Source organism: Muntiacus reevesi, chromosome 16, assembly GCF_963930625.1.
Source record: "Muntiacus reevesi chromosome 16, mMunRee1.1, whole genome shotgun sequence".
In the NCBI taxonomy this organism is placed as follows: Eukaryota; Metazoa; Chordata; class Mammalia; order Artiodactyla; family Cervidae; genus Muntiacus; species Muntiacus reevesi.
This window is the reverse complement of record NC_089264.1, coordinates 33,400,265-33,427,242: the sequence shown is the minus strand read 5'-3', so window position 1 is coordinate 33,427,242 and position 26,978 is coordinate 33,400,265. Positions and strand designations below refer to the sequence as shown.

Sequence of the window (26,978 nt, the reverse complement as noted above, 5' to 3'; positions counted from 1 at the left end):
TGCTATGAATATAGGGGTGTATGTATCTTTGAGAATTATAGTTTGGTCTGGATACATGCCCGGGACGCAACTGCTGGCTCATATGATATTTCTATTTTTGTTTTCTGAAGAATCTCCATTCTGTTTTCCATAGTGGCTGCACCAGCTTACATCCCCACCAACAGTCTAGGAGGGGAACCCACTTTTTTAGTATAGCCTCTTAAGGTACTAGTGCATATCAAAACAAACTTTGGACAGTGTTGCTTCAAGAAATTTCCTCACTAAAGGGTTAAAATTTCATCTCATCTTTTTTAAACACTTCTAAAATTCCTCCTCCTTCAAATGACTGTTAAGAACTTTAAGTTAGTTGTGTTAGTTCTTATTTCACATTGTTTATAAGCATGGTTTTATTATTAAAGTGAGAGGGGATAAAATTGTTGTAATGAGATACCATTTTATTTTAATTTTCACCATTTATATACAAACACAAGTTAATAAAACATACCACAAAACAGTAAAATTTTATAGTTAATATTTATAGGTGCATAGTTTCATGCTCACATATTTAAGTATTGTATATATTAACAAATTTCACAATACATCATTATTCTTTAGAATCATTAAAAGATACCATAAAATCTTATAATCTATGATAGTAAATCACTCACAATTTTTCAACAGCAACAAAAAAATAGTGAAGATTTAGAAATAAGTGGTAGTCACTTAGGTGTTTTTAATTTGTTTTGACATTTTATATTTGAAGCCACAATATCCACAGCACACAAAGACCCTGCTACCATTTATTCAGTGAGAGGGAAGCACCGAAATGCTGAGTTGGTGGGGCAGGTACAGATAATCCAATCACTGCTGATGGAAGACTTCAAAACACACTGTGAAAACTTGAGAAAAATGTCATGACTGGGCATGTTGGAACTGAGCTCTTGTACAGGGTGGAACATCTGTCAGCAGGTCTCAGGAAATTGGGAGCAAAGATCTCTCTTAGGCTTCGGGTTCGTAGTCCTGATACCCTTCCTAGTATAAGGAAAATCAGAAAGGCAACATGAAGTTTAGTATAAGTGACCAGTAATCAAGGGCTTCAGAGAAAATGGGATAGGACATGGCTTGCCATTTTGAAAAAAGGATATAGTCCTACAGTTCTGGAACTATTCTCCTACATCCAATACAGTTTTCTTTTTAATAGTTTCATCTGCCTGTCAAATACAAAAGTGAGTTAATTAGGGTGGTAGTCGGAATTAGATATCTGAATTCTACTTCTACATGTGCTGTTTAACAATCTCTGACCTGGTCCTGTAGAACAAAGTAGCTAGTCTGTCTTACCTGACTCTCATTTTCAACTAAAGTGTGAGAACCAAATCAGGTAATTTTTTAGAAAGAAATTAAGACACTTAAAGACAAGTCACATTTTCTCTCCTTTTACTTTCCCAATTGGAAATTTCATCTTCATCTGCAGTTTTAATTATTTCTATTTCAAAGCTCCTCCTTTCCCCTACAATATTTGAATAACACGTACAATAAAAATATTAACGGTCTTAACCAAAGAGGCCAAATTAGTCCTCCTACAACTCTAATAATATCAGGATCCTGCTAAAAAACAAACATGTTTTCAATACTCAAGCTGCTTTCTGAATAAATTACAAACTTAAATAGCTAGGTTTTTCTAGTATTTCAGAAGTCATCTTGGACCAATCTCTGCAGCCTTCATCTGTCACTATTCTCAGAGCCTGAATCACATTTAATTACTCACTATTCCTCAGACATACCCACCTGGATACCCAGGCATGTGTGCCTTGGAGATTTTCTTGTGCTAGGGTGTCCTTCCTTCATTTTGAGCTGTCACATCTCCTAACCAGATCACCACCACCCCTTCTATAAAACTTACCCTGATTGACCTAAAAAAAAAAATTCTTGTAAAATGCTAACTTTGTGCACGATGTACATTTTTGCCCCTGTGATGTCTCATGCATAAAAGGCAGTAATGTTTGTCAAGGGTATCATGATAAATAAATGAAGGGATACATTTGTATTTTTTTTAATCAAACATACTAAAGTGTAAACTCCTTGTGTTCTTGTACTAGCAAATACTCTTTTATTCTCTATAGTATTTAGCATTGTGCCATGCATTGGGAGCCCAAAAAGTTTGCTCGGGATTTTCCATAAGATCATACAGAAAAATTCCAAATGAACTTTTTGGCCAACCCAATATTAAAAAAACCCAGAATATTGGTAAAATTAGGAAAAAAACAATTTAGTCTGTTTCTACAAGTGGGAGATTAGCAATATACTTTTTAAAAATGCCATAAGAATAACCCTACTATAACACACTTTAACTCAGGTTTTAATGGTGATGTCTCGTTTTGATATCAACATAATATTGTTCTCACAGAATTAGCGCTCCCTCTTCTATTTTTTTGATAAGTTAATTGACATTAATTGTAATTAGTTGATATTTCTTTAAATGTTTGGCAATTTTTACCAGTGAAGCCATCTATCTAGTTCTGGAATTCTCTTCATGGCTAGGTTTTTACTTTTTTAATAATTCAATATTTTTGTTACAAATCTATTCAGCTTTTCTATTTCTTCCTGAATCAGTCATTCATCTAAAGGTATTTTCTAATTTCCCTTCTGAAACATTTTCTATTAAAGAAACTTTAAATTATGCTGTTTAGAATGCTAGACTGAAATATATCCATTATTAAAAACCATGCATTTATCATATTTCTACTCTATAATTTTGATTTACTTCTACTATGCACACATCCAGCTGGAAATGTATGGTCAATAATAATTATGTTCTCTTGGTAATTAGTTGATTTCTCTTAACTTTCCATTTTGAGATTTGTTTTAGAAGGTAAAGTTTCTAGTAAAATAATTCTTTAATGTAGGGATCAGCAAACTCTTTCTGTAAAGGGCCAGGCTGAAAATATTTTAGGCTATGTGGTGCACATATGGTCTCTGTCACTGCTGCTGCCTTTTTATAAAAATAACTCTTTACAAATGTAAAAACGATTCACAGCTTGCAAGTTGTCCACATGCTAGACGTCCTGGATCTGGCCAACTTGTGCATCTAGAGAGTAAGGTAAGGGAAATCTGAAGGTGACAGACTTGGGGTACTGATTATTAGACCCATTTTGAACTTTTAAGCTTTCTGTTTGGAGTTTTATATGTATAAATTCCTACCTCAGAAGGCATTTCATAAGCCTCATTGTCAGGATCCACAGGCATATCTTCCAGAATTCCTTCCTGGGAAGCTCCTTCTTCACCCTAATATTTAAATGAAAAACAATCAAAGATTATGAAGAGGTACCATTATTTACTTCTAAAAGTCACAGTCATATTTTGAAAAAAATCTTATACACAGTACTGTCAGGGATGTGGTAAAAAATGGCACTCTTTAATATTACTGATAACATTCTAAATGATACAGTGCCTTTGATAAAACATTGAGGCTGCACATGTTATTGACCCTAAAAATGTATGATTTTTTTTTTTTTTGCCAAGTAATTTACCATTCAGAAAACAGTCCAAAACTAGAGAACAAAGGTGTTTTTAATAGAATCAGTGACAGAATAAAAAATTCTTAACCTAAATATCCTAATAGATGATGAGATAGAAAAATTATCATTCAGCTATTCAATAATTATGAAACCATCTATTACTGTGACATAAGTTATATGAAAATAACCTCTTTTATAATGTTTAGCAGTATGTAAGTGTTGTATATGTTATAATAGGTAGAATTCAGATACAAAGGTGAAACAGACTGGAAAAAGGCACAACAAAATATTAAGAGAACTATTTGTTGGGCAGTTATGCATATATTTTTGTAAGCTTTTAACTTATATAACCATTTATAATATAAAAGCATATATGTTTTGTACTTTATTTCTAATGATGGCAAAGAAACAAAAAAAACAAAATTTCAAGATTGAAACTGTACATATTTGGAGGAACAAAAATGAAATATTTGGTCAGAAACAGGATACCACAAATTCAACCTGAAATGGTCATGGTTTTATTACTGTTCTTCATTAAGTACCTTTTGTTGCTTTGCATTTATTCCAGAAAAGGAATTATATAAAGGAGTCATTGAAAATGCAAGGAAACAACATGACCTATTAGAATTACTCAAATATATCAAACAGTCCTTCAGTCAATGTGACTTCTATTTAAAACTATGCCTGATGTGGGGCTTCCTGGGTGGTACTTAAGAACCTGCCTGCCAATGCAGAGACATAAGAGATGCAGGTTCGATCCCTGGGTCAAGGAGATCCTCTGGAAGAGGGCATCGCAATCCACTCCAGTATTCTCGCCTGGAGAACCCCATGGACAGAGGAGCCTGACAGGCTACAGTCCATAGGGTCGCACAGGGTCGGACATGACTGAAGTGATTTTGCACGCACACGTCTGATGTAAATAACATCTCCCCATGTCTTCGTCATGTGAATGACCGACAGGTAGGGAGAGCGATAAGGAAATGGCTGACAGCGAGAAAAGGTCAAACTAAAGCCCATTCTTAAATTAGCAGGGCAGAGAATTCTATAGGTCATCCTCCTCTGCCCAACTCCTGTTTAATTGATCTAAAAAGACCTAGTTGTTTACAAATGAAATAAGGTAATATAAACCTTCCCTAAAATACTTTACTTCTAAACATGGAGTAAAGGTGGTGTTTTCAGTGTTTTACCTTTTGGTAATGTCAAGAATACAAGTTCTGCTGATTGGTGGTTAGATACAAGGAGTGTAATATCACAAGACTTGAGTTAAGATCCTACCTGCTAAAGCTTCGAGATCTTTCATGATGTTGGCCATGTTTCTTAAGCTTCCTATAAGCATCAAATAGTCTCGGTAATAAAATGGGGCAACAATACCATTTTTTCATTGGGAGGAGCCAGTGACATCATTATCCCTCTCATTAGCATTTAGATTAACTTTTAGTGATAGTCAAGTATGAGGATAATAAGGTAAATTTCCCATTACTATCATTTTAAGCTCTTAATTTGTTTGATAGATTTTGATACAGACTGGACAAGTCAATATGCAGAACTGACTTGCTTTCTACCACAAATAAGATGTTAACTGTACAACTAAGACTGGTGAATGTTATGTTTATGTGTGTATATGTGTACTTGGGTGTGTCTGTTGCACCTTTCAAAGTTCATCCAAGTAATGAATTCTTTGGCTAGACTGATCATGTATTGGGCTCAAGCGAAAACCACCCCTATTAATTTTAAATAATTATTTACTTAGGTTTCAAGTATTTAATAGCTGCTTATTTTTAAGAGTTGATGCATTTCTGACCATGTATTTACCTAATACTTAAAATTACACTTAATCTAAAGTTTTTAAAATAAAATGTCACTTGTGGGTCAGGGCTTGAGAAACAATAGATATAGTATTAAAGAGGCCAAGTGATGAGGCAGAAAGGAAGATACTTAGATAAATGGGAAAAAGTGGAAAGAAATGAAACAAATACCAGGATCGTCAATAAGTATCAACATGTCATAAGAAGAGGCCTATATTTTCAGATATCGTTATTCTCTAAAGGAATATATGTTGATTTCACAAGTCTGACTGCTAAGACTTTAAATGTTCTTTAGAGATTAAGACTATTGATTTCATTAAAATAAAAACATGTTAATATTAATATCATTAAGATATTTACCTGAAGTAGAAACAGCTCATAGACCTCCCTGAGGCAGGATATCCTTAACAACATCTTCCCAATAAAATTTGAACTTAAAGAGGTTTAGTAATTTGCTCAAACTAGCAGAGGTGACTCTAGACTCCGAGCCCTTAACCACTATCTTGAGCTACTTCCCTAAAAGAATTCTGGGATTCAAAATGTTTTATCTACAGATTGTAGAAACTGAGCAACAGGAAATTCTGTCACATCCCTGACTATGCCTTGACTGTTCCTTTAGGACCCAGTTAACAGTCTATTCCTTGTAAACAAAATTGTCTCATAACTTGATTGCTGAAATCCATCAAAGAAGTTTATTCACAAGCATTGTATGTTCTATGGGCCCTCTGTACCCTTCATACTATAAAAGTTTACCCAGAAGGGAAAAAAAACAAAAAGTATTAGTCAAAACACAAGTGAGAACTGCCTTTGTTTATCAAAAGACTGGTAAATTCTCTAGTGTGTATTAAAAAAAAAAAAGAAACTAGTGAGGGTTAAGGAAATAGTGGGGATGAAGTGGCAGTATAAAAGATAATTACTCAAAATTCTTTAAAAATAGGGATTATGATGCTCAATTTCCTATTTTCTGTCCAGTCTTGTGCCACAGTATAATTTCACCATCCTACCATATCCTTCACACATAGCCTGTTGGCTCTAAATATTCATTAAAGTGCTACCCAGGGGTCAGAATAGGATGGGACAGTATGAGGAAAGCACAGCAGAGCTAGGGGATGGACTGCATAATTGGAAGCAAGAATTGGAATCAGAATCGACCAGGAAAAATGTGTCACAGGAAAAGCATCAAACTTGTATCTTGCCTTTCTGGTAAAAACTGTACCCTAGGGTAAACAAATAGTTGATGACCACAGGTTTTCTCTATATAGATACAGTCTTTTCTTCTAAGAAAGGAATGATTAGAATTCTATAACCTTTTTTTTACAAGGAATCTAGGCAAGGATCAATAACGGCTTGCCAATGTGACATGAAGAGATATAATCACATATGTGTGCTCTGATGGCAGATATAGCAACACCTATAAAAATATCTTTGCCAAACATTAGAATTTCATTGAAATCTAAATATCACGAGAACTGACAGTTTACAGCAAATATAAGAGGCTGAAAAGCAAGTTCACATCATTGGATGCAATCAGCAAATTTTGGACTGTGGGAAACGATACAGGACAAATAACTACTTCAACAAGCAAATTTTGCAAGAAAAACAAGTTTTGGGAAACCTATAAAGTGGACTTGAGAGAGCATTAGAAAATTACAATTTAAGAATCTTATTTCAGTCTTATTTGGAATCCTAGTTTAAGAAAATGGGAAACAATACATGAGAGGGGAGAATTTCAACATTGCTTTGGATATTTAATTAAGGAGTTAGTTTATTTTTAAGATGTAATATTGGGGTTTTACTTAAAGAAATTTCTTAAATGAAAAAAATAAGCAAAAGTTTTTAGATCAAAGAAGATATCTGGGTATTTGCTTGGAAATTATGTGGTTTGGATAGAGAGAAATGAGTAGGCTGTATAAGAAACAGGAGTCTATGTGGTGGTGATTGGCTGCATTTCAAGGGAAGCAGGATATGTACCCTAAAATGTGACACTTTGGCACTTCACTTTTGAAGTGAAGGCAGTCAAGGCCCAGCAGACTCAGGAGTAGCTTTTTACCTCCTCCATAGCTGCCAAAAAGAGCATGGATTAGAGGCCTGTACCAGAAAGAGCTCTTACCAGAGAGAACTTTATTTTTTCTTTAATCCGAAAGCTTCATCTGCAAGGCAAGGCAAGCATCTGATTACCAAACATCTGTTCTTCTCATCTTCCTGTGAATTGCCCTCCTCCCCTTTGAAACTCTGGCCCGTATCCTATTCTTTAGCTCAGGGTAGTATATAAGCCTCAATTGCCTGACTGCCTTTGAGTTTCGTCTTTGTGGGGCTCGCATATGTATAAAATCAAATTTGTATTTCTCCTGTTAATCTGTCTTATGTCAAACTTAGTTATGAGACCAACCAAAGAACCTATAAGAAATGAAGGAAATTTCTCCTCCCCAGTATTTTGGTGCCCAGTGTGGGGCTCTCCTTTGGTTGGACATCATTTGTTCCACGGCTGCTGCAGCTAAGAGATCCTGGAAGCTCTGGTAGAAGGTAAGTCCTTACCACATGAGTTTCCTGGATCTCTGCCTGCAGGATGTGGTGGAAACAAGAGCAAGGAGAGTTCTTTTCTTTTTCTAGATTTAGGTTAACAGGAGAAAATATTTGTGTGAACAACTATCTTTGGTATTGTGACTCTGGTAAAGATTTGTTATGAATATTCTTGTTTTCTTTTGTCTTTTGTGCTGTTTGTCATAAAGAGGAAAATCATAGGGTTGAATACAGGCACAGATCCCATGTTGTTTAAACTGGTCTCACAGACTGGTGAGTTCATTGTTCTCACCAGGCTGGTGTCTCTTTAGACAAGTTTTGTTGTGTTTCCCCTATATTGAAAAACAACAGATAAAGTATTCTTTTTGTCTTGCTCAGCCACATCTGCCTGTTTCAACTGCCCTTTCCTGTTAAGATTTGCAGAGAATAACTGTCCAGATCACTAGGGTATAAAGAATACTTGTGTAAATCTTGAAAGCAAGGAAGTGACCTTAGCACAACCACTTGGGATAGGTGGTAGGGCTGGCTTCACTGCTCCTTACAATAACTCCTACTTTTCCAGGGCCCTGTAATTGGGTTGGGCTCTGCTGGCTTCAGGCTTTCCTATGCAATGCAAATATATTCTGGTCCCCCAATGCAAAGAATTGGTGTTTATGGATGGCAGTAGTTTTAGTAAATTACAAAGTCCTTTTACCTCCACTTTCACAGATTTAGAGAGGCATTAAAAAGATTAATTGCACATTCATAGTCCCACTTACAGGGACTCTGATTCGCTGCTAAGATGTATTCTCCCAACCATAAATGTTATTTTGGATATAATGTAGTTAACAGAGAAAACATTTTCCTGTGGGGAGAAGGGGAACTCTTAAAGAAGAAACAGATGGAGGCCCTCCTAAATAATCAGGGAAAGGATCAGGTTGAGGCCAGTATTCAGGGGCTAAGAGAAGCAATAGTAGAAGTTTTTCCTCCTGAGGTGAGTTGGTCGAAGATTGAATTGTACAGTCAGGGGAAAAAAAAGAAAAACATTAAAAAACTTTATCCAGAAGTTTAAAAGGCATACAGTGTTAAATCCTGAACTCCAGAACATAGAAATCTTTTGATTTCCATCTTCTTTGGAAATCTCCTTGATATAAGGGGGCAAATTAAGATAACGTATTTGAGCGGGTGAACCAGCCATTTGATATCACTCAGGCTGCAACCCAACTCTTTGAGGAATTAAAATCAACAGTCCTTGTCTAATAAACCTTCATAAAACCAGAAATGCACCTCTAGAAACAATGCAAAATACACCTATCTTTTACCAACTTCCAAACTTCCCCTTTTGATCTCAAAATTCTTGCACACACTGTAAAAGATCAAGACATTGAAACAAGTGTAAAAAGAAGGAAAGTAGTAATTATTCTAGACTTTGGATAATAAACACACTCCAAAACTCCTTGGAGACATCATGCATTCTTTGTCCCTTGAAAAAGTAAAGTCTTCCATATCTTTCAAATGTAAACACCCCAGGGAGATAACTAATACACAGCCCACAATCATCTGAGACAGAAGTAAATAAGGGGGAATGGAGAAAAGGTTTTTGAAAATACAAACTGCTATAAATTTTCCCTTCCTCAAAATTTAATCCACAGCTCCCATAAGATTACTTGTCAAGGACAAATACAAATCTTAAAAGTCTTCTCCACAAAAATTAGTAAAATGCTTTAGCCACTTGAGTAGGTGAACTTCACTTGTTTCACCTGCCAGAGACACAATTTGGATTCAGCTGTTACTTAGGAACTAGTGACCTCTGTTCTGTTGTATCTGATTCTTGGCTACAATTTTGGGATGGAAGCTATATGTCTACTACAAATTGGCACTTGCCATCTACCTCTACAAGGATTAAATCACGTGCTGCAGCAGCTGCTGATTTTCAACACACCCTGAAAGGAGTTCAGGGTGGAGAGCAGAGATAAGGCAATCTGTGCTCTGGGAAAACTCAGACCGGTCTTTAGATAGATATTTTCAGGAGCCGGTTTTTATTAAGCCCAATTCTTGTATCTCCTTATGCCTAGAAAAAGCACTAAAATCTTTCATGGTGATGACTGTTCCTTGTGGCTAGCAGAAAGCTTCTGAAAAATATGTGTCTGATTGTATGTCTCTCTCCCTTCACCAAAATCACATATATACTGACCGTTCCCCTGCTTTTTGGAGCAGTTTCTCAAAGCTATCTGAGGTGCTGTCTCTCGGACTTGCAGTACTCATTCTGCCCCAAAATAAAACTTAACTCGCACATCAGGTTGTACATTTTTTAGAAGCTGACATAGGATCTCTGTGTATTTATATATGTCTATAGATGTATGTTATGCATATGTAATATTTTTCTACCTCTGGAAGATATTGCCACAATAACTTTGTTTAAAAAAAAAACAAAACTGACTTTAACTGGCTTAAAGAAAAATATGCACTTATTAATTTGTAAACCCTCAGAAATAAGACACTAATCCAAATGCTTTCCAAGGTCATGTGGTCTGTAGTAATCTTTGATAAATAAAACTAGTTTAAATTTGTCAGTTTAATTAAAATAGACATATCTTCAGAGCTTTCTACCTAGGTTTACTAAAAATCAAATAAGCTCATATCATCTCTGTTACAGAATTTGTCAGAAGGAAAAATAACTTAAGATGATGGCTTACTGCTTTAATGTCTCATGAAATTTTATGAGTATTCTAAACATGGTTATTAAAAACAAGGTAATTAAATAAATTGTAACGGAGATAAAAATTTTAAGATTTTAAGTGAACTTTTTTTTTTAAGTGAACTTTTCAAAAATAATTATGTTTTACTATATGTCCTAAATCTCTTTCGTAATTTAGAGTTTTGCTATATTAAGTTAAATGATGGAAATTCATTGAGGTCATTTCCAAATAAGATAAAAGAAACATCAATAATTGAACATAGGTTTATCCACTTTTCACTTCTTATTATAGAAAAATTAAAGATATTTGCATCTGTCAGTAATATGAAATTTGTACTATGAGAAAGTGTACGCTTCTAGAAATTATGCAATATACTCCTAAAACGCTAATCTATGGAATATTAGTCTGACAGTTCACAATTTCTTACTTAGTTTTCATTAGATATTAAGATTTCTAATACTTAAGAATTATAATTAATATATGTAATTAAAACTCTGCCAGAAGGTAAGATGTGTTTGAGAAAAGGTATGAAGTATAGAGATATGATTTATTAAGGGAAAAAGACTAATTTTGTCCTAAAGTAATTATTTCTCTTATTTTCTGCTTTTTCATGTCGAAACTAAATGAATGTACAAAGTTGAGGAGAAAAGCGGGGAGGAAAGGAGAAAAGAGAATTTTGCCTTGTGTAGTTAAGTGGGTAAAATTCAATAAATTTATAAATCTTTTTAAGAATAAGCTTTAATAACAATTAGTATGCACATATTTGTGTAAAATTTTCTTTCATCTGTTAAAACAAGATTTCCTTAGACTACTGGTCTGCCCTTCATCAGAATAAAGATTCTATATTTTATCAAAAATCATTTATTGTGCTTCATGTTATATTTACAGGTATCTGATTACTTAAGAAAACGGAGTCTTCTCTATTAAAAGAGCTATTTTTTAACAACTACATGACTTTCTGTATCTGCCTGCAAAGTATTTATTATATCACAATGACCTATGATCCTATTTGAATTCCCCAAATCATACTCTAAATTAAATGTTTTTGCCCTAGAAATAATTGGCATTTTCAAGAGTGTCCCTGAAACAGCACTAAAGATTTATTCTCTCATCTTATATGTGTGTGTGTGCGTGTATATGTATATATATATGTGTATATATATATATATATAAAGGATTTAAACATTGTTTATTTGATGTTAAAGTTTTAGTATTACTTCCTGCCTGACAATGCTTACCATGAAATTTAAGTTATATTTCTCTAGATGTACGTTATTAATGTGTACTCCAGAAATTGTGTACAATTCCTAAAAATATTATATGCAATGTTTTCAGTCATAATTCCAGTTATTACCTAAAAATGTCACAAAAAATAATCAAATTTCCTTATCAATTGCATTATAATGAATTCTCATCAACTGTGATTTGTTTTTTCTTTTGTGATTAACAAATACCTTCTGTTTTACTCTAATGCTTTGGGAAAAGTGTACCTGTGAAAGTGCTTCACCTTTAAGAGGACTCCTGGAAAGGAATATAAGAAGTACTGATTTCTGATACTTTCTAATCATACCACTGAATAGACTCAAGAGTTCAAAAATAAACTATGGTACCAATGGGAAAAGGTGGGAGGGAAGGGATATACTGGGAGTCTGGATTACCATGTACATATTAATATAGATAAAATAATCAACAAAGACCTACTGTATAGCCCAGGGAATTATACTCAATATTCTGTAATAACCTATATGGGAAAAGCATCTGAAAAAGAATAGATACATGTATAACTGAACAACTTTGCATTATACCTGAAACTAACACAATATTGTAAATCTACTTTACTGTATAAAATAAAATAAAAAAAAGGATTTAGATAGGGCCTTGTACCAGAAAGAGAGCTTTAACCACAGGTAACTTTCAGATAAATTTTATTTTATCTGAGAGGCAAAGCAAACATCTGATTATCAAACATCTGCTCTTTGCCTCTTCCAGTGAATCTCTTCCTCCCCTTTGAAGCTGCAGATCCCTATTCTTTAGCTTAGGATGGTGTATGAACTTCAATTTCCTGGCTGCCTTTGAATCCTGTATCTTTGTGGTGATCCCACATGGACAAAATTAAATGTCTTTCTCTTGGCAATATGTTTTATGTCAATTTATTTATTAGACCAGCCAAAGAACCTAGAGGGTAAGAAGGAAAAATTTTTCTGCCCATTTTCCATCTTTAATTTTTGTAAGTTTTTAAAAAGTATGTGTTCATTTCAATAGCTTTTCTGTTTTTCTGAATATGATTATTCTAAATTTCTCAACTCCATAGTATTAATATATATTTAAGCATAGTAAAATACTTGGTAACTATTCCAAGAAAATATAACAAGAAACATTTCAGAGAGTCACTAGTTATAACTTTACCCAGATACCTGTATATTTACTGTTGTATAAACCTACGTCTAAAAAACTGAGGGTTATTTAGAAAAATCTCAACATAGTTCAACTCATTTAGAACTGTACCTAAGTATGCACTGAATGCTATAAAAGAAACCTTGAAATTTTGTATTTTATGGGTATTAAAGATTTGTTTTTAAAACAATCATATTTGATACTGTGAAATGCAGCTTCTGTTCATTTTTACCAGAAAAGAAGAAAAATACCAATGTAACAAATGTTGAACACCTTTGAAAAAACATTCTGTTCCCATTTTTATGTTAATGACGTATAAACTCAGAACATGTTAGGGTAAGTACTTTATTAAAAGTACAGGATAAAAATATCTGGATTATGATATTTGCCTGCATGTTTAGGAAGAGAATCTGTGTTCTATAGGTTCTATAGGGTAGTATATATAGATATGGTAAAATAATACCTTTATTCTAATAATACCATTTCCAGAATATCTCTGACCTCCTTTTAAAAATGGGATTGCTATAAGGATGCCAACATATTGTACTTGTAGTATCTCACCTCTGTCCACAAACCCTGGAGATAAAGCTGGTTATCAAAAAATACTATAGTGGTACAGCCCCCCATTGCTAATGAGCAAAGATAAGGACTTATGAGAAGCTGCATGGAGGAGAAATGGTTGTGACTGACCTTTCCCACTAGGACACAAACGCATGTTATTTTTAAAATGGAGCTCTTCTGTCAAATAGCTGATGCATAACCAATTACCAACTGATGCTTGTCTAGCTGAATTCTCTATAAAACAAGTCATAAGATGAGACTTAACTCATAATACTTTATAGGAAACAAGCCAAGGAAGACAGAGAAGCATATCAGCTTAGGGAGATGGACACAGCGGATCACTCAGCCCATTCAACTAGTCTATTCCTTTCAACTCAGTTACAGACAGACAGGGCTAAGAATTGCATTATTTGTGTAGTGAGTTAGATGTAAAAGAGAATGAGTAAGCGGAAGGGCAAGGCACTGACAAGAATTAAAGAGTGATAGACCTGGTATAGTCATAAAGACAAAGCTATAATTACAGGATTTTGAATGTTTTTGCACTGTTATTTCAATAGAGCAGTATTTTAGATTTTGTTGCACTTTTTAAGAAGAAAACAATTTCAAGTTTTTAGAACATACTGCTATGTTATGCTTTAGATCTCCTAGTCCATAATCTTCCCATGAGCTTTAACTACTAATTTGTAAAAGATATGGTCTAAGATAAAAGCAAGCACACACACACACACACAACTCTAGACCACTGATTATCTCTGGGGTTATCTCCTGAGACCATCTTAAATCTCCTAATTAAAAAGTGTAGCTGCAGCACATCATTTTCATCACAAATTGCACATGGTACCAACAAGCAAAATTAGCAACAGGCTGAGTGAAGATGAGGCTCCCGGTCATCTGTTAGGCTTTCTTATTAGCAAAATGACCTACACCCCTCATTAGCTGCATTAGATACCTATTGAGATTGTCTCAGCAAATTTACAAATTACTGTGTAATCAACCATCTGGATCACTTGGGGATAGTCAAACTGATGAATGCCATTAAATCATATAGTAAGCACACTATGTTATATACACCTACAAAGAAAATTCATACCTACAAAGAAATGTTTTCAGATTAAAAATGCAATTCTAAGACTCCACAGAAAAACTACTAGAACCGATAAATGAATTTGGCAAGGTAGCCAGATACAAGATTAACATACAGAAATTGGTTACATTTCTTTACCCTAACAATGAAATAGCAGAAAGGAAATGTAAAAAAAAAATAAAAAACAAAAAACCTTTAAAACTGCACCCCCCCAAAAATACTTAGAATAAACCTGACCAAGGAACTGAAAGAACAAAGGAAATCAAAGATTATTCAAAGAAATGGGAAGATATCCCATGCTCTTCAATAGGAAGAATTAATATTGTTAAAATGGCAATATTACCCAAAGCAATCTATGGATTTAATGCAAATCCTATCAAATTATCCATGGCATTTTTCACAGAACTAAAATCCTAAAATTCATATGGAACCATAAAAGACCCAAAATCTAAGCAATCCTGAGGAAAAAAGGAAAAGCAAGAGGTATAACTCTCTCAGGCTTCAGACAATACTACAGAGATAAAATAATCAAAACAGCATGCTACTGGCACAGAAACAGACATATGAGTCAATGGAACAGAATAGAGAGCCCAGAAATAAACCTACACTCCCACAGTCAATTAACATTAGATAAAAGAGGCAAGAATATAAAATGGGAAAAAGACATTCTCTTCAAGTGGTGCTGGCTAAGTTAGACAGCTGTATGTAGATCAGTGAAGTTAGTACACATTGTCACACCATGCACAAAAATAAACTCAAACTGACTTAGACTTAAATACAAGACAAGACACCATAAAACTACTAGAAGAGATCACAGGCAAAACATTCTCTAACAAAAACTGAACCAATATTTGCTTCGGTCAATCTCCCAAGAAAAGAAATAATAACAAAAATGGGGCCTGACCAGACTTAAGGTTTTTGCATAGCAAAGGAAATCATAATAAAATGAAAAGGCAATCTGCAGAATGGGAGAAAATATTTGCAAATGAAGTGACAAACAAGGGTTTAATTTCCAAAACACACAAACAGCTCATACAACTCAACAACAAAAAAACAACCCCAATAAAAAAAATGGGCAGAAATCCTAAATTGACATTTTTCCAAAGTAGTAGTATAGCTTACCAACAGGAACATGAAAAGATGCTCAATACAGCTAATTATTAGAGAAATGAAAATCAAATCTACAAGGTGCCACCTCACACCAGCCAGAATAGCCATCACTAAAAAGTCTACAAATAACAAATCCTACAGAGGATGTAGAGAAAAGGGAACCCTCTGAGCATTATTGGTGAGAACGTAGGGTGGTGCAGCCACTACGGAAAACAGTAAGGCAGTTCCTGAGAAAATTAAAAACAGAATATATGATCCAGCAATCCCACTCCTGGTCATATATCCAGACAAAAATATAATTCAAAAAGATATATGTGCCCCTATGTTCATAAACTATTCACAACCGCTAACACACGGAAACAGCCTAAATGTCCATCAACAGATGAGTGGATAAAGAAGATGTGGTTCATATACATAATGGAATTCTACTGAGCTCTAAAAAGAATGAAATAATGCCACTTGCAGCAACATGGATGCAACTAGAGATTATCATACCAAGTGAACTAATCGAGAAGGAGAAATACAAATTCCACATGATATCACTTATGTATGGAATCTAAAACATGGCACAAATGAACCTATCTATGAAACAGAAACAGGCTCACAGACATAGAGAACAGACTTGGGGGTGCCAAGAGAAGGTGGGGAGGGATGGACTGTGATTTTGGGGTTAGTGGATGCAAACTCTTACATACAGAATAGATAAACAAGGTCCTATTGTGTAGCACAGAAAACTATATTCAGTATTCTAGAATAAACCATAATGGCAAATAAAATTTTAAAAAGTATATAGGTATATAACTGGATCACTTTGCTGTACAGAAGAAATTAACACAACATAGTAAATCAGTAATACTTCAATTAAAAAATAAAATGAAAAATGCAAATCTATTATAAATAATAGCTTTAGAGAAACCAATTTGATTTTGAAATAAGTACTTAGAAATTGATCATACTCTAATTTTGGATTATATAATTATCATATTACTCATTTTCTTGCCTTTTGCTTTTCTAATTCTTTCTTTAGTCTTGGTACTCCTTTCACAAAGAAAGAGAAAGGGAACATATGAAATGAAAACTAGTTTGTTTTTAAAAGGTTTGGGAGTACAGGAGAGAGTAAAGCTAACATAGTAAATCTATTTTAGTGCTATTCTTTGGGTGTTCTTTATCAGTATTCCTGAATCCAGCTTTAAATATATTCAGCCATAAATTATAAAATAGTCTATTAACTGGTCTTTAAATCAGGAATCAGTGTGAAACCATTTTTGAGAAGAAATTTTCTCTCTAAAGCAAAGAGGTAGTATTCTATCTTAAATCTTCATCCTTGGTAAGCATAACAAGTAGTTCAGTAAAACTGCCATATTTATGAAAGTGGCATGTAATTAGCTGACTCACCTAATACGACTTCACAGCACAGCAACAATTGCCAGCTCTTCTCGTGTTACTTGGATATAGATCTAGCTGCAAATATGGGAGTCTGGGAATAAAGGAGTTTCAGTTTTTATGTCCAAAGATTAATCCTCTTCTTCCATTAATAAAATATTTTATGTCTAAATATATATTTATATTTGCTTATTACTTAAATCTGCATGGACAGAGTTCTTCAAGAGCTTCCACTTGGGAAGTGCTTGGATAAGATATCACCAATATGCAAGTGGGTCAGCCTTAGGAACATCAACTCCTCTCCTGAGCTAAGAAGGAACCAGTCCTTTCACCTTTGCAAATGCATTGATATTTGGAGGTAAGTCTTAAAATTAGTGGGAAGATCCCTTGGAGAAGGAAATAGCAACCCACTCCAGTCTTCTTGCCTAGAAAATTATGGAAAAATTTTCCATAATTTTGGGCTACAGTCCATAGGGCCGCAAAGAGTTGGACACGACTGAGCAGCATGCATTCATGCACTTAAAACAAGCAACTGGAGGAGGAATCAGTGGAGAGGGTAGATTTTGGCCATAAGAAGCCTCACTACGAACAAAGCTAGTGGAGGTGACCCAATTCCAGCTGAGCTATTTCAAATCCTAAAAGATGATGATGTGAAAGTGCTGCACAACAAATTTGGAAAACTCAGCAGTGGTCACAGGACTGGAAAAGGTCAGTTTTCATTCCAATCCCAAAGAAAGGCAATGCCTAATGTTTAAACAACCACACAATTGCACTCATCTCATGTGCTAGCAAAGTCATGCTCAAAATTCTTCAAGCTAGGCTTCAACAGTACTTCAACTGCGAACTTCCAGATGTTCAAGCTGGATTTAGAAAAGGCAAAGGAACCAGATATCAAATGGCCAACATACATTGGATCATAGAAAAAGCAAAAGAATTCCACAAAAATGTCTACTGCTGCTTTACTGACTATGCCAAAGCATTTGGCTGTGTGGATCACAGCAAACTGTGGAAAATTCTTCAAGTGATGGGAATATCAGATCACTTTACCTGGCTCTTAAGAAATCTCTCCATGCAGGTCAAGAAGCAACAGTTAGAACTGGACATGGAACAATAGAGTGGTTCCAAATTGGGGAAGGAGTATGTCAAGGCTGTATATTGTCACCCTGCTTATTTAACTTCTATGTAGAGTACATCGTGTGAAATGCCAGACCTGGATGAAGCACAAGCTGGAATCAAGCTTGCCGGGAGAAATATCAATAACCTCAGATATGCAGATGACACCACCCTTATGGCAGAAAGCGAAAAGGAACTAAAGAGCCTCTTGATGAAAGTGAAAGAGGATATTGAAAAAGTTGGCTGAAAACTCAACATTCAAAAAATTATGATCATTGCATCTGGCCCCATCACTTCATGGCAAACAGATGAGGAAACAATGGAAACAAAGATAGAGTTTACTTTCTTGGGCTCCAAAATCACTGCAGATGATGAGTGCAGCCAAGAAATTAAAATATGCTTGTTCCTTGGAAGAAAAGCTATGACCAAACTAGACAGCATATTAAAAAGCAGAGACATTACTTTACCGACAAAGGGCCATAGAGTCAAAGCTATGGTCTTTCCAGTAGTCATGTATGGATTTGAGAGTTGGACCAAAAAGAAAGCTAAGCACTGAAGAATTGATACTTTTGAACTGTAGTGTTGGAGAAGACTCTTAAAAGAGTCCCTTGGTCTGTAGAGAGATCAAACCAGTCAATCCTAAAGGAAATCAGTCCTGAATATTCATTGGAAAGTGAAAGTGAAAGTCGCTCAGTCGTGTCCGACTCCTTGCAACCCCATGGACTTAGTCCATGGAATTCTCCAGGCCAGAATACTGGAGTGGGTAGCCTTTCCCCACTCCAGAGGATCTTCCCAATCCAGGGATCGAACCCAAGTCTCCCACATTGCTGGCAGAGTCTTTACCAGCTGAGCCACAAGGGAAGCCCAGGAATACTGGAGTGTGTAGCCTATCCCTTCTCCAGGGGATCTTCCCGACCCAGGAATCGAACGGGGGTCTCTTGCATTGCAGGCGGATTCTTTACCAACTGAGCTATGAGGGACTGATGCTAAAGCTGAAGTTCCAGCACTTGGGCCACCTGATGCAAAGAACTGACTCTTTGGAAAAGACCCTGATGTTCGGAAAGACTGAAGGCAGGAGGAGGAGGGATGACAGAGAATGAGATGATTGGATGGCATCACTGACTCAATGCACATGAGTCTGAGCAAGCTTCAGGAGTTGGTGATAGACAGGGAAGCTTGGCATGCTGTAGTCCATCGGGTCGCAAAGAGTCAGACATGACTGACTGAGTGACTGAACTGAACTGAACTGAGATAGGGAGTCCGCTTTCATATCGTAGGGATCCTAAGGAATGCTGAAAAGCCTTTTTAAAGGTACCTGAGAAAGAGGAAATTTCTATCAAAAGCCAAGGCTCAGGTGTTTGCTTTCAAAAACAAGTGGAAAACTGGTCTTAATACCTGAAGGGGAGAAAATACTTCAGACAAAACAAACTACCTAGACACATAAGGATGCATAGGACCTGTAATGCTCTGAGGCAGAAAGAAAAGCTAAGATCTTCAAAATGAGGGCATGTGTAACCCAGGAAGAGAATCTTAAGAATGACTAAACATCTGTCTTCTTCATCTAAGAGAGAAGACACTAGGAAAAGATGTAAAATAAATGGCTGAGCAGGAATGCAATACAGCCATGTGGAGGTGACAACCTGAGGTTTCACGATTCTCCATGCTACTGGGAAGAGATCCCTGTCAGATGTGAAGGGTTTTCAATATCTGGAAGGAAAATTCTTCAAGAGAACCTCAGCTTTCAAGTTGGAATATTTTTGTCTAGCATATAAGACAGGGGATGTGGAGGGAGCAAAGCCCACAAAACACAGTAGTCAATTTCAGTAGGTACTGAAGTTACTCTACCGTGTAAATTCTACCCTTGTTAAGTTTTTGTCATATCATGTGTGGTTGTTTCTTTTGGATACTGAGAAAAACTTTCCTTTATCCATGTCTCAACAAATATGAGATAAAACAGAACTGACTTAGAAGTTTATCAAGAAAGATAATCGGTTGTGTACATCCTCAGAAGGTCATTCAAATGAAGTATCTTTAAATGCTTAATTATCCATCTTACTCTTACAAGAAACAACAGCCAAGGCTTATTTAGTGTTTACTCTGTATTAGTTGTGTTTCAAGAGTTTCACATGCATTATTTCATTTTAAAAGCCAACTCCAGGTGGTTACCACTATTATTTACTTTTTCAGTTAATGAACAGAGACTGGCAATCTAGCTCCAAGGCCCAAGCTCAGCTACAAGGCAATTTCTTGACAAAAGCTTCTTACTAAAACATTAAGTTAAGCAGAATGTTAAACAAAAGATAAGTTAAACAGAAGATAAAATTCAGTTTCAAAAAATTAACACTCTCAAAATGCTGTGTAAAATATGTTATGAACAAATACCCGAGCTATCTCTACTATTACTTAAACATCTGTTATTATTTTATCAGAAAAAAAATTAGGGACTCAAAGAACTGTTGATGTATATCTGAGTGGTATATTTACACAGACAAAAATCAGACAGAATAGCATTTTAACTACATGATTATTAACTCTGCAAACACTAAGTTGATTAACTTTTTGTTACAGAGTAAAATAGCTTATTATGAATTCAATACATAACATTTTTCAAATTTAGACCTTTTCAATACACTGGTTCTTACAGACTATGATAAAATGGTCAGAAAAAAATTGTTCATTTTTTCCCCTAAATATGTGGCACATAAATTACAGTTTTCCAAATGGTTTGAAACATCACCTGAGTTTCTTTCTTCAATCCTCTGACCAACTAACAAAGCTTTTGCCTGGGTCACAGAGCTTCTCCCCCTTAGTTTTGCACTGGAAATGGTCATCTCTATCAACGCCAGCAACATAATTTATCATTCTCATAATAAAAAGTAATGATCCAATAAGTCCCTGGGCAGATGTTACACTTAGTCGTTTATTGAGTGATTCTGTATTATTCCAAAGAGAATTTAGAAAAGTAAGATTTCTTCATCACAACCACTGAATAACCTTTACTTTGTCTAACATTATCTTTTTTCTACCTTTAATTAAGCACTAAATGCTTATTTGTGTTCTTTTAATTATTTTTAAAGCATCCTTGATTTCTGGATAACATTACTGAACTCTCAGTAACTCAATAGAGTTCTATATTTTTTTCAAACATTCTTGCTTAATTTGGTTCATTTATATCTCCCTTTTATTTTTTGTTTTTTGTTTTTTTTTTTAGTAGAAACTCATGATTAGTATGTATCAGAGGAAGAAGAAACACAGAGCATGCAGAATATTCTGTATTTAAGGTACTGCAACTGTCTCGATAGCCTTAAGGAGTAGGTGGGGTGGGTAGAAGCGTGTGTGTGAGTGTTTCAAAAACTATCTACTGAGGATGATTCCTAATTCTAATTCCTTGCTGAGAAACGGAAACTGTATATACTATTTGTAATTTGGGAGCACAAGAGAGAAAATATGCTTTAAAGAGCATGGGATGTGGTGGCAGACTGACCTAGTGGCAAAAGCTATCTGTGAGATTTTGAGCAATATAGATGTCTCAACTAGAAGATGGTAACTATAACAACTTTCTCTCAGGGGACAAGAGGGCGGAGGAGTAGGTGGACATGGATACATCTCTCTGCATGGATACATCAGGAATACACCTGAGACACAGAAGTGCAGGCAGAACATCAGCTGCGAGTGGACAGGAGTACCTGACCAGCAGAAAAGAATATACAGACCCATGCAAAACTCGAGATCAAGCCCTGAGCCTTTGGAGTGGGAGCACTGACTCCAAGACCCTAGACTACCAGAGAACTAACCCTAGGGGGTATCGAATAGTGAGATCTCACACAAAGGAAACCACTGGATTACAAGACCCGGCATCACCCAACCACCTGTAGCACCTGTGCAGGATGCCTCATCTAAACAAACAAGCAGAACAAAAACACAAACCCAATCATCAGCAGACAGACTACCAGCTCACCAGGCCTTGCCAATCAGGGGAAAAACAAACAAACAAACAAACAAAAACTCAGCACAAACCTCACCCTATAAAAAGCTTACACAAACCACTGGACCAAACTTAGGAGGGCAGAAACCAAAAGGAAGCAAGAATTCAACCTTGAAGCCTGGGAAAAGGAGACCTCAAATACAGTTAGTTTAAAAGAGAGAGAGAGAGAGAGAGAGAGAGAGAGAGAGAGAGAGAGAGAGATAAGGCAGAGAAATACTACACAAATGAAGAAACAAACTAGAAACACAGAAGTCCAAATAAATGAAGAGGAAATAGGCAAACTACTTGAGAAAGAATTCAGAATAAGGATAGTAAAGATGATCAAAAACCTTGAAAACAAAATGGAGAAAATGAAAGAATCAATTAACAAGGACCTAGAAGAATTAAAGAATAAACATGCAGAGAAAAACAGCACAATTACTGAAATTAAAAATACTCCAGAAGGAATCAATAGCAGAATATCTGAAGCAGAAGAATGAATCAGTGAGATGGAAGATAAAATGGTGGAAATAACTTATGAAGAGCAGAATAAAGTAAAATGAATGAAAAGAACTGAGGATAGTCTCAGAGACCTCTGGGACAATATCAAACACACTGACATTTGAATTATAGGGGTCCCAGAAAAAAAGAGAAAAAGACAGGGGATGAGAAAATTTTTGAAGAGATTATAGTTGAAAATGTCCTCAACATGGATAAGGAAATAATGAAGTTCAAGAGGCACAAGTCCCATACAGGATAAACCCAAGGAGAAACACACCAAGACACATACTAATCAAACTAACAAAGACTAAGCACAAATCAAGAATATGAAAAGCAGCAAGGGAGAAGCAACAAGTAACAAACAAGGGAAACCCCATACATGTAACAGCTGATCTTTCAGCAGAAACTCTGCAGGCCAGAAGGGAATGGAAGGATATATTTCAAGTACTGAAAGAGAAAAATCTACAACCAAGATTACTGTACCCAGCAAGGATCTCATTCAAAATTGACGGAGAAATAAAAAGCTTTTCAGACAAGCAAAAGTTAAGAGAATTTAGTACCACCAAATCAGCCTTACAACAAATGTTAAACAGCGTTATACATTCAAGAAATACAAGAGAAGAAAAAAGATCTACAAAATCAACACTAAACAGTTAAGAAAATGGCAATAGGAACATATATATCAATAATTATTTTAAATGTAAACGGATTAAATGCTACAGCCAAAAGACACAGACTGGCTGAATGGATAAAAAAACAAAACCCATATATATGCTGTTTACAAGGAACCCACTTCAGACCTAAAGATACATATAGACAAAGTGAGAGGATGGAAAAAATATTCCATGCAGATGGGAAGCAAAAGAAAGCTGGAGTAGCAATCCTCATATTGGACAAAATAGACCTTAAAATAAAGAAGATTATAAGAGGTAAGGAAGGATACTACATAATGATCAAGGGATCAATTCAAGAGGAAGACGTAACAATTGTAAATATCTATGCACCCAACATAGGAGCATCTCAATACATAAGACAAGCACTAACAGACATAAAAGAAGAAATTGACAGTAACACAATAATAATAGGGGACTTAACACACATTCACACCAATGGAGAGATCATCAAAACAGAAAACAAGGAAACACAAGTCTTAAATGATACATTGGATGAGATTGATCTCATTGATTGAAAGATAAAAACCATATGATAATCTCAATAGATGCAGAAAAAGCCTTTGACAAAATTCAGCACCCATTTATGATTAAAACTCTTCAAAAAATGAGCATAGAAGGAACCTACCTCAACATAGTAGAGGCCATATATGATAAGTCTACAGCAAACATTATTCTCAATGGTGAATAACTGAAAGCATTCTCCCTAAGCATTCCTAAGATCAGGAATAAGACAAGAGTGTCCACTTTCCCTACTATTATCCAACATAGTTCTGGAAGTCCTAGCTACAGCAATCAGAGAAGAAAAGGGAATAAAAGGAATCCAGATCAGAAAAGAAGAATTAAAGCTCAGTGTTTGCAGATGACATGATACTATACACAGAAAACCCTAAAGATAGTATTAGAAAATTACTAGAGCCAATCAGTGAATTTCACAAAGTTGCCGGATACAAAATCAATACACAGAAATCACTTGCATTTCTATGTACCAACAATGAAAAATCAGAAAGAGCAATTAAGGAATCCATCCCATTCACCATGGCAACAAAAAGAATTAAGTATCTAGGAATAAACTTACCTAAGCAGACAAAAGAAATAAGACACTAATGAAACAAATCAAAGATGACATAAACATGTGAAGAGATATTCCATGTTCCTGGGTAGGAAGGATCAGTATTGTGAAAATGACCACATACAATCTACAGATTCAGTGTGATCCCTATCAAATTACCAAAGGCATTTTTCACAGAATTTGAACAAAAAATTTCACAAGTCATATGGAAACACAAAAGACTTCCAATAGCCAAAACAGTCTTGAGAAAGATGAATGGAGCTGGAGGAATCAACCTTCCTGACTTCAGATTATACTACAAAGCTACAGTCATTAAGACAGTATGGTACTGGCACAAAAACAGAAATATAGACCAATGCAACAAGATAGAAAGCCCAGAAATAAACCCATGCACCTATGGGTACCTTATTTTTGACAAAGGATGCAAAAATATACAATGGGGCAAAGACATCCTCTTTAATAAATGGCGCTAGGAAAAGTGGACAGCTTCACGTAAAAAGAATGAAATTAGAACACTTCCTAACACCGTACACAAAGATAACATCAAAATGGATTAAAGACCTAAATGTAAGACCAGAAACTATAAAACTCTCAGAGGAAAACACAGGCAGAACACCCAATGACATAAACCAAAGCAAGATCCTCTATCTCCTAGAGTAACAGGAATAAAAACAAAAGTAAACAAGTGGGACCTGATTAAACTTAAAAGCTTTTGCACAGCAAAGGAAACTATAACCAAGGTGGAAAGACAACCCTCAGAATGGGAGAAAATAAGAGCAAATGAAACAACTGACAAAGGATTAATTTCTAAAATATGCAAGCAGCTCATACAACTTAATGCTAGAAAAGCAAACCACCCAATCAAAAAGTGGGAGAAAGACCAAAACAGACATTTCTCCAAAGAAGACATACAGATGGCTAACAAAACACATGAAAAGATGCTCAACATCACTCATTATTAGAGAAATGCAAATCAAAACCACAGTGAGATATCACCTCAAATAGGTTAGAATGGCCATCATCAAAAAGTCTACAAACATAAATGCTGGAGAGGGTGTGGAGAAAAGGTTACACTCTTGCACTGCTGGTGGGAATGTAAATTGATACAGCCACTATGGAAGACGGTATAGAGATTTCTTAAACACTAGGAATATAACCACCATATGACCTAGCCATCCCACTCCTAGGCATAGACCCTGAGGAAACCAAAACTGACAAAGACACATGTATCCCATTGTTCAATGCAGCACTATTTACAATAGCTAGAACATGGAAGCAACCTAGATGTCCATCGACAGATGAATGGATAAAGAATCTGTGGTACATATATACAAAGGAATATATCTTATCCATAAAAAGGAATGTATTTGAGTCAGTTCTAATGATGTAGATGAACCTAGAACCTATTATACAGAGCGAAGTAAGTCTGAAAGAGAAAAACAAATATCATGTATTAACACATATGTATTGAATTCAGGAAGACAGTATTGATACACCTATCTGCAAGGCTGCAATGGAGATGCAGTTATAGAATACAGACTTGTGGACACAGTTGGGGAAGGAGAGGATGGGAAGAATTGACAGAGTAACATGGAAACATATATTATCATATGTGAAACAGATAGCCAGTAGAAATTTGCTGTATGATGCAGGAAGCTCTGGGACCACCCAGAGGGGTGGGATGGGGTGGGAGGTAAAAGGGAGGTTCATGAGGGAGGGGACATGCATATACCTATGGCTGATTCATGTTGATGTATGGCAGAAACCAACACAAAACACTGTAAAGCAATTATCTTCCAATTAAAAAAATGACAGCTTTTGCCTTATCTTCCTAACTAGCTGGCTTTGACTCTCCAATGAACTGCAGTGTTTTGTTTGCTCAAACTGGTGCACAGGCTCTCCTCTTTGTTCTCCTCTTGGCTGCCTATGAATACAGCTGAAAGCTTTTGTACTAAATGATAGATGGACCTGTTACGTCCTGAGTACATCTTAGAACTTACATGAGAAGCAAACACTACAGAGCTATCAGTGTAGATGCTACAAACACAGTGTTCTAATTGTTTTTAACTGAAGACTTTTAAGCAGAAGCAGTGTTATATTTAGACAATATCAAGGATGAAAAATAGTCACAGAACTTGCACTTGAAGATAAATATATTTTTCTTGATATTTATAATGTTGTTAAAGAAACACCTCTTATCCTTGCAATACTTAGCTTTTCATAATTGAAGTAGAACACGTTATATTTTAAAAAGCCCTGACTTTTCCTTTGCAGACTCTTGGGTCAACCTCACAAAAGGGGCAGTACTGTACTTGTGAAACTCTAAACTGCTAGATCAGTCAATTATAACCTCATCACAAAAATACAACACAGGGGAAAATATAGAGTACTGAGATCTTAGAAATGGAAAATACCAATAGGGTAACATTACTACAGATCTTCCTTGACTTAAAATGTATTTACATCCCGATATCCTATGTAAGTTGAAAACCTAAGTTTAAAATGCATTCAATACAAGTAACCTATCCAACATCATAACTTAGCCTAGCCTATCTTAAATGTGCTCAGACCAATTACATTAGCCTATAGCTAGGCAAAATCATCTAACACAAAGCCTATTTTATATTA

General features: G+C 35.4%; 1 protein-coding gene across 3 annotated transcripts in view; it reads right to left on the bottom strand.

Moving 5' to 3' along the window:
- Nucleotides 1-549: 549 nt before the first annotated feature.
- Nucleotides 550-26,978, bottom strand: part of SNCA (synuclein alpha) — a 143,648-nt gene continuing 117,219 nt past the window's right edge. For all 3 annotated transcript variants that reach the window (XM_065907358.1, XM_065907359.1, XM_065907357.1), the window contains exons 5-6: nt 3,178-3,261; nt 550-1,011 (exon numbers count right to left, since the gene is read on the bottom strand). In XM_065907358.1, coding sequence (XP_065763430.1) covers nt 979-1,011; nt 3,178-3,261 — 117 coding nt within the window. In that variant the 3' untranslated portion in view covers nt 550-978. The remainder of the gene's footprint in view (nt 1,012-3,177; nt 3,262-26,978) is intronic.